The sequence below is a fragment of the Myotis brandtii genome, unplaced genomic scaffold (genome assembly GCF_000412655.1).
Source record: "Myotis brandtii unplaced genomic scaffold, ASM41265v1 scaffold639, whole genome shotgun sequence".
NCBI classification, from domain to species: domain Eukaryota; kingdom Metazoa; phylum Chordata; class Mammalia; order Chiroptera; family Vespertilionidae; genus Myotis; species Myotis brandtii.
Window position 1 is genome coordinate 355,127 of NW_005370452.1, and position 14,840 is coordinate 369,966.

Genomic DNA, 14,840 nt, shown 5'->3' on the forward strand with positions numbered 1-14,840 from the left:
GAGGCAAAGGCAGTTAGGGGCAATCAGGCCGGCAGGGGAGGGCAGTTGGGGGTGAGATCAGGCCGGCAGAGGCAGTTAGGGGCGATCAGGCCGCCAGGGGAGGACTGTTGGGGGCTAGATCAGGCCAGCAGGGGAGGGCAGTTGGGAGCGACCAGGCCAGCAGGGGAGAGCAGTTGGGGGGCAAGATCAGGCCTGCAGGGGAGGGCAGTCGGGGGCGAGATCAGGCTGGCAGGGGAGAGCAGTTAGGGGCGAGATCAGGCTGGCAGGGGAGGGCAGTTAGGGGCAATCAGGCAGAGAGGTTAGGGGCAATCAGGCCGGCAGGCAGAGGGGCTGGAGGCGAGATCAGGCCGGCAGGGGAGGGCAGTTAGGGGCGATCAGGCAGGCAGGCAGGTGAGCGGTTAGGAACCAGCGGTCCCAGATTGCAAGAGGATGTCCGACTGCCGGTTTACAGCAGTCGGACATCCCCCAAGGCATCCCCGATTGGAGAGGGTGCAGGCTGGGCTGAGGGACCCCCTCTCCCCCCATGCACGAATTTTGTGCACTGGGCCACTAGTACTTAATAAAACTCACCCAGATTGCTGATTCCATGTTTACCAAGCAGCCCTCTAACCCTTTAGGTCTAGCAGTGTCTTTACTAGAGAAGAGCAAGTACTGACCCAGCAGAAAAGCATTCAAGTCCCTTCCCAGCTGTTCATCAATACAGATAACTGCCATTCAGTCATCACGCCATTTTCTTGTGAAACTGCACTATTCAGTCTTGTTCTCTATGACAGGGGGTCTCAAAGTGTGGCCTGGGCTCTGTCAGGGTTCCCAGAGACCCTTTCTGTGGGCCCACGAAGTCTAAATGATTTTCATTTACCTCATAACAGATCAAGTGCAGAAGCAGATGAGAATCCAGCTGAGATTCTATTAAATCAGACATTAAGGAGATAGACAAAAATATACAACAATGACGCTCTCCCCATTAAATTACTTTTTGTTTTGGAAAAGATTGCTATCTTTTCATAAGCAATGTTATTTATATGTAATGGGTTTATTATTATTAAAGAAAAAGATATTTTTAAAATGTCTTAACCTTGATTTTTAGAGATAGGTATATTCAATGTTTAAAAGTGTAAAGAGGTCCTGAGATTAAAATGTTTGAGAACCACTGACATAAAATAGTGGTTCTGGTGAACAGAAAGCTGGTGTTCATGGATGGGAGAGATACCATATTCACAGATGAGAAAACATGCTATTCTTATGATGGCAACACTCCCCAGAGTGATCTACAGAGTCAAGGCAATCCCTAGCAAAATCCCACATGCCCTTTTTGCAAAATTGATGGAAATTGATCCACAAAAACCTAGGGACATGCAAGGTACCCAGAACAGCCAAAATAATCTTGGAAAAAACAAAATTGGGAGAGTCATATTTCCTGATTTCAAAACTTACCACAAAACTACAACAATCAATATTGTGTGGTAATGGCAGAGGCATACAGATCAATGGAATAGAACTGAGAATCCAAAAATACTTTACCTTTATGTAAATACTTTACAATTAATTTTCAAAAGGGTGCCAAGACCATTTGATAGGGAAAGAATACTCTTTTCAACAATTGGTGCCAGGACAACTGGACATCCACATGCAAAAAAAATGAAGCTGGATACCTATCTCACTCTATATAAAAATTAACTCAAGCCTTAGCTGGTATGACCCAGTGGATAAAGCATAGGCCTGCAGACTGAGGGTCCCGAGTTCAATTCCGGTCAAGGGCACATGCTCAGGTTGGGCTCAATCCCCAGTGTGGGGCGTACAGGAGGCAGCCGATCAATGATTCTCTCATCATTAATGTTTCTCTCTCTCTCCCTTCCTCTCTGAAATCAATAAAAAATATATTTAAAAAATAAAATCAATAAAAACATATTTTTTTAAAAAATTACCTCAAAGTGGACCAAGCACCTAAATGTAAGAGCCAAAACTACAAAACTCAGAAGAAAACATTGCAGTAAATCTTTGTGAGCTTGCATTAGGCAATGACTTCTTAGGACACCAAAAGCACAAGCAACAAAAGAAAAATGATTTTGTCTTTATCAAGATTAGTAACTTTTGTACTTCAAAGCACACCATCAAAAAAGTGAAAAAATAATGAACAAAATGGTAGAAAATATCTGCAAATCATATATCTGATAAGGAACATATATCTAGAATAAATAATTCCTGAAACTCAATATAAGAAACAGATTCTGAATTGGCATTTCCCCGAAGATACAGAAATGGCTGATATGCACATGAAAAGACACGCATCATCATCAGGGAAATGCTAATCAAAACAGAAGATACCACTTCTCACTCATTGGGATGGCCATAATAAAAAAGACAATAACAAGTGTTGGCAGGGATGTGGAGAAATTGGAACCTTCCTACATTGCTGGTGGAAATGTAAAATGGCACAGCCACTCTGGTAAACAGTTTTAAAATGTTAAACAAAAAATTACCATATGACCCAGCAATTCCACCCCTAGGCTATACCCCATTCCTAGATATATCCCCAAGAGAACTGAAAACATATATCTCCACCAAATCTTATATATGGATAGTCATAGTAACATTATTCAGCCAGAAAGTGGAAACAACCCAAATAGTACAGTCATGCACCGCCCAACCTAAAGATACTTCAGTCAACCATAGAGGTCCTAAAAGATTATAATCAATTTTAAGCAAAAAGTTTGTGACGTTTAAAGAAAAGGCTGGACATAGGATGATGAATTCACTGTTAGCTCTGGTTGATTTATATAGTCAAGGAGGCTCAGCAGGCTGTCCTCACCCTGTGCCCACCCACTGGCTGGGGCCCACAGTTGTCAAGGGAGCCAGGGGAGAGGGCTGGCTGGGGAGAAGGGGAGCCCAGGAGCCCACCCACGCCCGCTCCTGAACACACTTCTCTTGCACACAAACTTGCTTCTCTTCCCTCAGTTACTCTTTATCTCTTTCCTCACAGTCCAACTCTCCTTTCTCTCTCCTTATCCCTCTCTCCTTTCCCTCCTCTCCCCCTCATCTCAAGCTTTATCTCTCTGGGTCTCTTTATCTCAGGGATCCTTTTTCATCCCCTTCTCTTCCTTCCCTCACTCCTCCTGACATCTACTCTCCCTCCAAGATGCCCACCTCTACAGCCCTGTCCCTCTAACTCAAACACACACACTTTTATCTTTTATGCTGTTTTCACTGTATTTTTTCTGTTTACATACACAAATACTTATCATTGTGTTACAATTGCCTACAGTATTCAGTATAACCACAGACTATGCCATACAATCTAGGTATGTAGTAGACTATACCTTCTACTCTATGTTTGCACAATGCCACACTTCTCAGAATAACGTATCCCTGTCATACAGGACTGTAAACTAGTAGAGGTTAAAAGCCTCATTTTCATACATGTGTCTGGTATACTTCAGTGGATTTTCAAATAACAGTGATAGAATCATAGTTTGAGAATTTGATGATTTCTAAAACCAAAAGGTATCATTCTCCTAAAGAGCATGACATTAGTTTTCTTGGTACAAGAGGGTGATGTGGAAACATGATTTGTCTCTGGATCAGAAGAGATCAGAATTAGATCTCTGTGTTATAGAACAGAGCATGAGCAAAGGAGAGATATAGTATAAGACACTGCTATACAGACATGTGTTCTAAGAACACCAGCATAACTATTAGGATCATTTTCCAAAAAAACAGTAAATGAACAGTCAACTAGATAAATAAACACAATTTGACTAAAAATGGAAAATGGACTTAGGAACTTTAGAGACTGCCCTGATTAAGTACTGCAGGATCCCCTTTGAAAATCAATTAGAAAAGTCAAAATTTGTTACTTTCAATGTCTAAACATAACTTTGTAGAAAGGTAGTTTATCTTTTAGACCTTTGAAACTAAATAAACCCATTAAAAAAACCAAAATTATCAAAGAAGCTGTATCTAATCATTAAAGCACAATCATAGTATTTGGAGGTTGAAAGGACACTTGTTAATATGTAATAGTAACTTTCTTTAATGAACTCAATATGCCCATCGCTAAAGAGGTGTAAGAAAATAAAATACCATAATAGGAATTATAGCTCCTTATTCATTTGCCTTGTGCTGCTGGTTTGATTACACTGTTTATCTCACAGCTGCTGACATCCTATTAATAAAAGCTTATGGTGGGGCTTCGTGTGAGTGTGGGTGAGCGGGGCTTGACGCTGTGTGCGCAGCTCAGAGGTGGGTCCCGTGGCTCCGTGTGGCATGGCCGGGGTCCCGTGACTCCGCATGGCGCCGGAGCAATCCATCGAGGAGCCCCGGATGGGTGGGCGATCGATCACGGGGCTCCCGCACTGTGAGAGGGCACAGGCCAGGCTGGGGGACTCCCACGCCCCCCAGTGCACGAATGTCATGCACCAGGTCTCTAGTCAATATATAATCTCTAAACTGCATATTCCTGTTTTACAACAGAATAATTTGTATCTAAGGTGCTGTACCTTCCACAGTACCTTACACATTATACAGTTGGCCCTTGAACAATGCCAGGGTTAAGGGCACCAACCCCTGCTCTTAAATCCAAGTGTAACTCTTGACTCTATAGTCAGCCCTTCACACCTGCAAATTCAACCATGAATCAAAAACAGTATTTTTCATTTGAGATTGGGAATCACAGTAGGGAATGTGAAAACACTATTTTCATTCTGAGGATGTTTGACCTGCAGATACAAAGGGCCAACTGTATTTATTGAAAAATTCTGTGCATAAGTGGACCTGTGCAGTTCAAACCTGCGTTATTCAAGAGTCACCTTTGTTCAAATGTCACCTGTACACTCAACTGAATTTGTAGGCTTGAATAGGGGGGATATTTACACAGCAACAGATGGTTGTTTCCAAGAGAAATGTTATTATAGTTCTTTGTGTGTTTTTTAAGTTCAATATCTCTATGATAGTCAATTCTTTCCACTGAGTATTCTCACAGTAAATGTGTCACTCAAAGACACTGACAAACGAAAGAAATCCAATCTCAGTAGTCGTTTACATATATTTAACTGGCACCCAGTATGGAAATATTCCTAAGTAGATGCTGCCAATAAACTTCAAGATTAAAATTTTAAATTGCCTTTTATATATACTCATCTGTGCTTCTATTGGAAAAGATAGTAGTGGTAAAGGGGATTTATTTTTATACCTTTATCTGCTTCTGCTCCTAGGGAGGGCATAAATCAGACACTAGATGCAAAAACTTACTTTTTAGCCTAATATGATTGGAAAAGTATCTATATGCGAAGCAGACCAAAAAAATTCCATTTAAAGAATTTTCCGCTAATTGCTTTTAATTCAGAACTTATCTAGTGATTTCACACACAAAAATGAAAAAGTTCCCTTCCAGCTTTAAGCCTTATAATTGGTTTATAACCTATCTTGCCTTCAATACTCATCTGTGCTTCTATTGGAAAAGATAGTAGTGGTAAAAGGGGATTTATTTTTATACCTTTATCTGCTTCTGCTCCTAGGGAGGGCATAAATCAGACACTAGATGCAAAAACTTACTTTTTAGCCTAATATGATTGGAAAAGTATCTATATGCGAAGCAGACCAAAAAAATTCCATTTAAAGAATTTTCCGCTAATTGCTTTTAATTCAGAACTTATCTAGTGATTTCACACACAAAAATGAAAAAGTTCCCTTCCAGCTTTAAGCCTTATAATTGGTTTATAACCTATCTTGCCTTCAAGAGGACAATTATTTGGAAAGATCACTTTAGCTACGATTCTTACTAAGATTCCAAACCAAACAAAGAGTTTAGATCATCTCATTAACCTTCTGCTAGAAGTATTTCATCCATTAAATGCCTGACAAACTCTGACAACCACTCCAATACTTGATAATAAAGAAGCCTAAAAAGCCCCGGCCGCGTAGCTCAGTTGGTTAGTGTCATCTCAGTATGCCAAAGTTGTAGGTTTGACCCCCAGTTAGGGAACATACAAGAGTCAACCAATGAATGTATGAATAGGTGAAAAACAAATCGATGTTTCTCTCTTTCCTTTCCTCTCTTTCTTTAAAAAATATTTGTTTTAAGCCTAAATAAAATGTTATGTGAAACAATATGAAAACTAAAACTCCAACCTCTTAACTTTGCGTGTGGTCATATTGGTTATTTTGTAAAACTAAGTGCAAAGTTGATGTAGGTAATCATATCCTTAGAGAAACAGCCTTTCTGCTCTCAAAGTATAATTTCTTGCTCTTATTGGGAGTCATTCATTTTCCAGGAGAAGAGCACCTCCTGAAGCACCTACACTTTTCCACCAAAGGGAGAAAGAAGCAAATGGAAAGGATAACGACTAATGACCTCCTTAGGTAGATTTTCACAGGGTGCACACCATCCTAAACACTCCCAGGAAGTGCTAGGCCCAAACTTGGAAACTGCATGAGATACAATGCAGCATGTCTACTTCATTTAACCTAAAATGGAAGAAGTCAAATATAATAAATATTTTTTACATATTTTTTTATTTATTTTAGAGAGGGAGGGAGAGGGAAAGAGAGAGAAACGTTGATATGAGAAACATTGATTGGCTGCCTCTTGCACCCCCGCCCCCACTGGGGATTGAGCCCACATCCTGGGCATGTGCCCTGACTGGGAATTGAACTGGTGACTCTTAGGTACACAGGAGGATCCCCAAACAACTGAGCCACACTGGCCAAGGTATATAAGAAATATTTTTAACAAAAATGTTCAATTCCATAGCTGAAAAGCTAACTGCTCTCTTCCAGTCTGTTTAGGATATATTCTGACCTCTACCTGTCTATCAACATTCGGCTCATTAATAACTACTACTTCCTATGTTGAAAATGACAACCCCTTGCCATGCCAGATTTGCAGCATCTCACTCAGCAGCATGTCACCCTGAGAGGTCCATCTTTCTTGCCTTATTCAGATCCCCTCACTCCTACCCCCAAGTCTTCTCATTTGTTGCAAAGGCACTTTCCACTGAACAACTGTTCTCTTATTTTTGTCATCTCTTTCTTAGCCACAAACTAACCTCCCTCAGTGGCAAACAAAATGTATCTAGAGTCTAGTGTAGGGGAAAAAACAACTTACTGCTATTTCAGATGTAATATCATCTTGTGGACAAAGAGCAGAAGTGCCTGGTTCACTATCTTCACTTTCTCTCATTTCTATTTGAAAACAAAAATGCTAATGGCCAAATGTAGCATTAGTATATACCTGGACCAAAGAAAAGTCAGAATACCACAAAAGTCTTAAGAGCCCCAAAAGACCTCTTCAAAAATGAACTATGGATAGTGCATTAACTCTTCAATGGAAAATCTCATTCATCTCACCCTTCTAATAATCCTGCTTTTCTTCAAGGATTGCTGATCAAATTCTACTACACGTTCCAATTTATTATCATATAACTATCAGTTTTTCAATTGAAAGCACATAATACTTAAAGAGTAAGATGTGGGTGGTGGTAAGCCAACTTAGAACACAACATTTTAAAGAATGACGGACAGTCTGAGTTGGAAAGCAGCTTAAAGCTGCTTTAACCCTGTGCTGCTGAGATTGGGAGATGCTTATCCCTAGGAGGGCGCTGAAGAACCAGAAGTGGAGGTGGTAAAATGGACCTGGAGCTAGACATAATTAATTTAGTGGAAAAAGAAAAAAAAAGACAAAAAAACTGAGTCCACCTGACACTGATAGAATATTTTCACTTCAACTTGTAACAAACCAATTTCTTAAAGTACATCCAAGTTTTCACATATATTAAAAACTTTCTTGTTTTTAAATTGGCCCTGGCCAGTTTGCTCAGTGGTTAGGGTCAACCTGCAGACCAAAGGATCGTGGGTTCGATTCCTGGTCAAGGGCATGTACCTCAGTTGCAGGTTTCCCAGCCCTGGTTGAGGCACGTGTGGGTAACTTGGGAGGCAACCAATCGATGTGTCTCTGTCACATCGATGTTTCTCTCTCTCTTTCTACTCTTCCCTCCCTTCCATTCTCTCTAGAAATCAATGGAAAAAATACACTCAAGTGAGGATTAAAAAGAAAACATTAAAAAAAAAAACTTTGCTGTGGGGAAAAGGTACTTCTGATCTGTATTAACCAAACAGCAAGAACATCTCAAATGTGTAATGTTTCTCCAAATGAAGGACAACGAAATTCAGCAAGTCATGAAGAAATTGTGAAGGGTCTGCAGAGTAAATGGCTGTTTGATGCAACAGATGGTTGTGACATGTGCAACCTGTCTTCCTCATGTCCTGACCAAAGCTCTACTGGGCTCGTAAGGTCTTGTTAATCAATAAGCAAACCACCTTCCTTAAAAATTCAAAGCCACTGATGCCCTGGCCAGATGACTCAGTTAACTGGAGTGTCACGCCATACACCAAAAGTTTGCAGGTTCTATTCCTGTTCAGGGTACATACCTCCATTGTCGGTTTGACCCCCAGTCAGGGCATTTATGGGAGGCAACCAATCAATGTTTCTCTCTCACATTAATATCTCTCTTTCTCTCTCTCTCTCAAAAATCAATAAATAGCCCTATCTGGTTAGGCTCAGTGGATAGAGTGTCAGCCTGCAAACTGAAGAGTCCCGGTTCGATTCCAGTCAAGGGCACATGCCCGGGTTGCTGGCTCGATCCCCGGTTGGGGGCATGCAGGAGGCAGCCGATCAATGATTCTCTCTCATCACTGATGTTTCTATCTCCCTCTCCCTTCTTCTCTGAAATCAATAAAAAAATATATTTTTAAAATCAATAAGCATATCCTTGGGTGACAGCTTTATAAGTGATAATTAAAATATGCCTCATTTCAAGATCTATATGAATGTGCATCATTCCTTTATTTAATTTAGTATTCCAACAGATACATATTTCTTAGCACTTTGGAGAAAGAAAGGGAAGCATTCCATAACAATTATAATCCCATACAGCTCTGGAAAATCAGACCTCAGAAGTCAAGGCAAGAGACCTAAATACAGCCTAGACCAGGGGTGGGCAAACTTTTTGACTCGAGGGCCACAATGGTTCTTAAACTGGACCGGAGGGCCGGAGCAAAAGCATGGATGGAGTGTTTGTGTGAACTAATATAAATTCAAAGTAAACACCATTACATAAAAGGGTACGGTCTTTTTTTTTTTTAGTTTTATTCATTTCAAACGGGCCGGATCCGGCCCGCGGGCCGTAGTTTGCCCACGGCTGGCCTAGACACATAAGACAACTTGAAAAGATTTTATGAAAAATTATTCCTCAGGAGTTTCTATGTCAAAGAAGGTTTGGAGAGGGAAAAAAACCACCAGCTGTTAACTGAAGGAGTATTGGTCCTTCATCTGTGGTATGAATCCCATTCCCTCCTCTTGTCTGGTATCATCAACCTCTTCCTCCCTGTCACTGTTTAAACATGCCCCAGCCTCTGCTGTCTCCAAAGACAGAGCCACAGGGTAGGGAGAATGGAGGTGTGGGAAGCAGGAACACAGAAGGACAATGCAGTTCCTTTGAAGGGGGCCAATGGCCTCCTTGCTGCTAGATCTATGGGGTAGGTGGGCTTCTATAAGTACCATCTTCTTCCTCCAACTTAGGGTCTGGGCCTTGGGTGATGCTTACTCTTCCCTGCCTGCTTTTGTCCTCCTCCTTTCTCACCTCTTCCTACCTTCATGCTCCTCCTTTGCCCTGCCTGATTGGAAGTTACTGCAAACAATAGGCAATTCTACAAACTGACACACGAATCCTTACCCACTTTAACTGTATGTGCTCCTTCTCTTGTGTCTTTTTCTTAAATCGAGTCAGTTTATTATTATGAGTTCTTATCTCTTTTTCACAAAGACTTTCACTTTGTTCTTTGATACTCAACAAATAATATGAATGGCACAATGCTTCTAGAATGATTATTCCCGTTTCTTAATTGGAATAATTTATTATTCTAACAAAAGTACAAAATATGGAAAATAAGTGTATTTGAATCATTTCAGAGAATAAAGTTTCACACCAGCAGATTTGAGTTTTTAACACCTTTGAAAAGAAATATTCAGAGTTAAGACAAGTGGCAACACAGGCTCTGACCAACTAATTCCTCTGAGTGTATGCAATTCCTAGAACAGTGTAGTCATTTGTATTTTTTCCTATATGTTTGAGACACAAAGATGATGAGAAAGGTGTTCACTGAATTCACAACTGGTGGCTAGAAGGTGGAAGAGAAATGTTGAGACAAAAGGAGAAAAATGATAAGCTGGACAAGGAGATCACATAGCTAGACCACAGGCACTGCTGATGCAGTACGTGATCTTATTCCCCATTAGCAGGGTTGTCCCAGAAGCAAGAACTTGACAGGTATAATCCCACTTTATTCTTCTGCATAATAAAGGTCACAGTGTATTTAAATATTTTTCCCATCTTGGAGAGGTGGCCTAAAGTTTGTTCTACTGCAATCTGTGACCACTGATTCACTCTGCTGTGTGGATAGGCTTTGCCACCGGTTGCACTTTCTGTGGCCTCTTTTACAATGTTTCAATGCAACCCGATTATCTCCCATCTTCCTCCTGCACATTGCCTCTGCCTTCCCCATCCCCCGATTTTTCACAGTCGTCTTATCCATATACCTCATTTAATAGCAGTTTTCTTAGTAACTTTCTTGTTACCGAGACACTCCAAAGTTGTCATATAACTTTTCCTGAGTAACTGCTTTTGTATTACTTTACCAGTTTATATTAGTTAAATCGTGTAATTGCGCTAATGAGTACAACAGCCCTGATCAAGTTTAGGGAAAAGAAAATTGGCTTTTCTAAACACAACTCAATTTGGTGGAAAGAGAAAAAAAGACAAAGCAGAGAGAGGCTACCAGTCCCAGCACTTCACTGCCATTAGGTAAATACACTCATCAGAAGAGTGAATCTACCTGCCGCACTGTGCCCCAGTTCTGCTCTTCTATTCTTGGCTTTTTATGGCTGCAGTTAATACCATATGCTGAATTTCAGTGTAAATAAGCAAATTTCTGGTGGATATTTTTTTGACCTACAGAGTCCTCAAAGTCATCCCTCCTTCCCATTTAAAACAAATAAACACGCAAAAACTGACGACTGATCCCTCAATCTCAAGGAAAGACAGCATATCGTCTACCCAGTTGACCAAACCAAAAACCTGTAAATATATTTCTAACCTCTTCCTCTCAACTAAACTCATATCTTCCCTCCCACCTCTCAGCTTACATTTTCAACAAGCAAGGCCAGCTGAGATGTCACTCCCAGTCTTTCCCACAGAGCCTGAGTCCAAAACCCTTTGTATATACCTAGTGACACAGTATGTCAAATGAGTCCTGTTGCTCCAGTATGTCTATCTTCTTTACCACTATATTCCTGACACATACTACTTAACAGAACAGAATCTCAGGAAATACATGTTTAGTAACTTGGTCTATTGTGCAATAAACATGTCGGAAAAGACTCCTAGTATTTAAATTATAAAGCTCAGAAAATGAGATGAATACAATAGAAAGCCTCTCCTGCTACATATTCCAAATGATGTAACAATGGGGAGGGCAGTATTTTTAGGTTAGGGTAAAATTAAAATTACTTTGAGTTCATTTTCATCTTATTTTAGATATTCTCTAGATTTTGTATATGTATACATGTGTGCATATATTTAAGTGTGCACTTGGGATCTAAATATACAGAACAGTTAAATACAAAGTAGGGGAATAGTAAAGAACTACATTTAATTATCAAAATAACAAATCACTGAAGTTCCTATGTGGCAAACACACGAAAACTGTTATTTGTATTGAAGGGAGAGGTCAAAGATCCTTTTGAAATCTGCTGCAAGCTATAAAACCCTTTCACTAGAAAAACAGACCCATAGTAGAAATGTTAAACACAGACTCACAAGCCCAAGGACACTCTCCCCCTCCCCTATCCTATATAATAAAAGCCTAATATGCAAATCGACCGAACTGCTGAACGACCAGTCGCTATAACGCCCACTGACCACCAGGGGGCAGATGCTCAAAGCAGGAGCTGCCCCCAGCCCACAGGCCTGCCAAGGTGGGTTCCAGCAGGGGCCCCCCTGATCACCCCACTGGTCGCCCCACAGATCAGCCCTGATCACCAGTCAGGCCTAGGGACCCTACCCATGCACGAATTTCATGAAACAGACCTCTAGTCTATGAATAACAGGCAGAGTCTGAGGAGAAAGTTAACCCAAACTCCCCACTCTCCAAGTGGTGACCCTGGGCACTCCCATTTTACCTATTGTGAGCATTTTTAGGGGAAGCACAGCACAGAACATGTACTCTAAAAAAATAAATTCAGTCATTACTATTACTAAAGAGCCAGAGGCCAGACCAGGGCAGCTATGAAATACCACACTGTGCTCAGGAAATCATTGCATCTAAGCACAGAATCCAATCCCAATTTTCAAATATTAGAAGGGACAATTGAACATGCCCTTCATTTTTCTAAGATGACAGTGCAAAAGAGTTAATATTAAAATACACAAACACCCTCTAACACAGTGGTTCTCAACCTGTGGGTCATGAACCCTTTGGCGGTTGAACGACCCTTTCACAGGGGTCGCCTAAGACCATCCTGCATATCAGATATTTACATTACGATTCATAACAGTAGCAACATTACAGTTATGAAGTAGCAACGAAAATAATTTTATGGTTGGGTCACAACATGAGGAACTGTACTTAAAGGGCCAGAAGGTTGAGAACCACTGACAGAAGATGTTGCTTTCAAAAGTGATACTGTTTTTAAAAAAGAATTTAAGTTCTGAAGTAATAAATTCAAAAACATATACAAATTTAGAAAATCTGTTTGATATTCCAAAGGCATAATACAACTCCACTTTATAAATAACTGGATCACAATTCCTATACCAATTAGGATTATAGTTCAATAGACAATGGACCTAATAACATCACCATAGAAGTTCAAAGCAAACTATCAGAATCAGCACCAATAATGTTAAAATACTGTTTGGCCTTATGGTGTGGGATACCCCGACCTCAACAATCATCATTATAAAAACTATTAAAACTTTCTAGTCAAAGCCAACATATCTGACCTTTAGCTATGCTGTGTGGCTAGTCCTCACCTCTATCATGTTACTTGGACCCAAGGTGGGTGCTACACAGGACACCTACACTTTTCCAATGATGCAATCTGCAGTAGTCTTGAAAGCAAGAAGCTAGACAGATCCCATATTCTGCTCTTCCCTCATTCTGCGAACTGTTTCCAGGTCTCAGTTTCCCATACAGCAAAACAGGTGTTCTGAAGAAAAACAAAAAAGGAAAGCAAGGGCTTTGAGTTCTCTGAATTATATGCCAAATATACTGTTTGGGTGGGAACTATAGCAATCTGCATTCATTCCTCAATTCTGTAGTAGAGCTGCAGGCTGTTAAATCTGAAATTAGCAGGTATTGAGTAACAACAGTTGTTGAAGATGGTAAACTAAAGACAAAAGAGGTGTCACGGTGCTCAAAAGTCACTTCTCTCTTTACAGAAAGGCAAAGAGTATGGATGGAGGTGCTAACACTGTCAAGGCCTAAACACAGAGTTCTGCACCAACAGTGTGGACATGAAGGTTTACAACTGTCTGAATGCTTCAGGAAGGAAACCACTGAATTTAATTTCTCTAAGACTATTTCTCAAAGAAAACATGTAAACTGCAGTCTGAATATGAGACAAACTAGAAGACCTGTTAGCACCTTTATAAATAGATTAACGCTAAAAAATTAAATTATCTTAAATGACATAGAAACTCTTAATTTTCCTGGAATATATACTTTATTTCAATGTTTTAAAAAGCACAGTTTAATAGGTGCTTTAAGAATTTGCTTTAAAAAAATGCCAACCTAAAATCAATAGCATATATAGAATTAACACTTTAACCAATTTCAATTTTTCTTTTGAAATACCACTGTTAAGACTATACCTAGAGAACCAAGATGGCGACATAAACACTGGTATTTGCCACCACCCACAACATTAAAATTACAACTAAAATACATAACAATCATCATTCAGAATGGCCTGAAAGCTGGCTGAATGGAAGTCCTACAACTAGAGAAGTAAAGAAGAAAGTACATCGAGACTGGTAGGAAGGGTGGAGGCCCAGAAGGGGCTAGTCTGACACCCACATGTGGCGTTTTTTTTTCCAATTGGGAGGGCTATTTTGGCTGCAGAGACCTCCCATGAGAAGCAAGGGGTCCCAGAGCTGGGAAGAGAAGTCCTGGTAACTTCAGGCTGTAAAAACCAGTGGAGATTGTGGCTGATGGTCATGGAAGCTGCTGTAGACCCAGACAGTTCCTTTTAAAGGGCTGGTGCATGAACTTACATGGTTCCACTACCTCTGAGCTCCAAGCGCCGGGCAGCAGCTTTGGGGAATCCAGGGACTATATTGTATGGCACTGGGGCAGGAACTCCAGGGCTTCTTCCTCCCAGATGGGGATGCTCCCAGGTGTCATTGTTCCTGTGCTGGGACCTCCCCTTCCCCTGTTACAGAGCTGATTGGCAGCCATATCTGAGTCTCCATCAGTGTGGCCCACACTGTTCTCTCTGCCCTGGTGATTCCCTGAGACCCTGCCACATCCAATTTTCAGCCCCACCCAAGCTCTTTGCAGCAGCTTTTCCATATGAATGGCCTCACCTGGCTCAGGCTTCAGAGTTTTCTAAAATCTCTCAAACAAGCAGCAGCTGGTGTCAGCGTGCCCCATACCTATCAATAAAAGGCCCAAGACCCAGCACTAGCATCAGCCTGACCTACTTCAGAGCTGGACCTCGCCTTGGCACTTCTAAACCCAATACAAGTAGCAGCCATCTGCAGATCTCTCTGTAGATCCTGCCAGGT

General features: G+C 40.9%; 1 protein-coding gene across 9 annotated transcripts in view; it reads right to left on the bottom strand.

Annotated features, from left to right (window-relative positions):
• LARP4B (La ribonucleoprotein domain family, member 4B) overlaps nucleotides 1-13,261 on the bottom strand; it is a 90,749-nt gene extending 77,488 nt beyond the window's left edge. For 7 of the 9 annotated variants that reach the window (XM_014528510.1, XM_005880448.2, XM_005880447.2 and 4 more), the window contains exon 1: nucleotides 13,086-13,261. In XM_014528510.1, the coding sequence (XP_014383996.1) occupies nucleotides 13,086-13,094 (9 nt within the window). In that variant the 5' untranslated portion in view covers nucleotides 13,095-13,261. Of the gene's footprint in view, nucleotides 1-7,253; nucleotides 7,263-9,814; nucleotides 9,819-13,085 lie in introns of those variants that run through there. The other 2 variants (XM_014528508.1, XM_014528507.1) reach the window with 2 other exon arrangements.
• Between the last annotated feature and the right edge of the window lie 1,579 nt (nucleotides 13,262-14,840).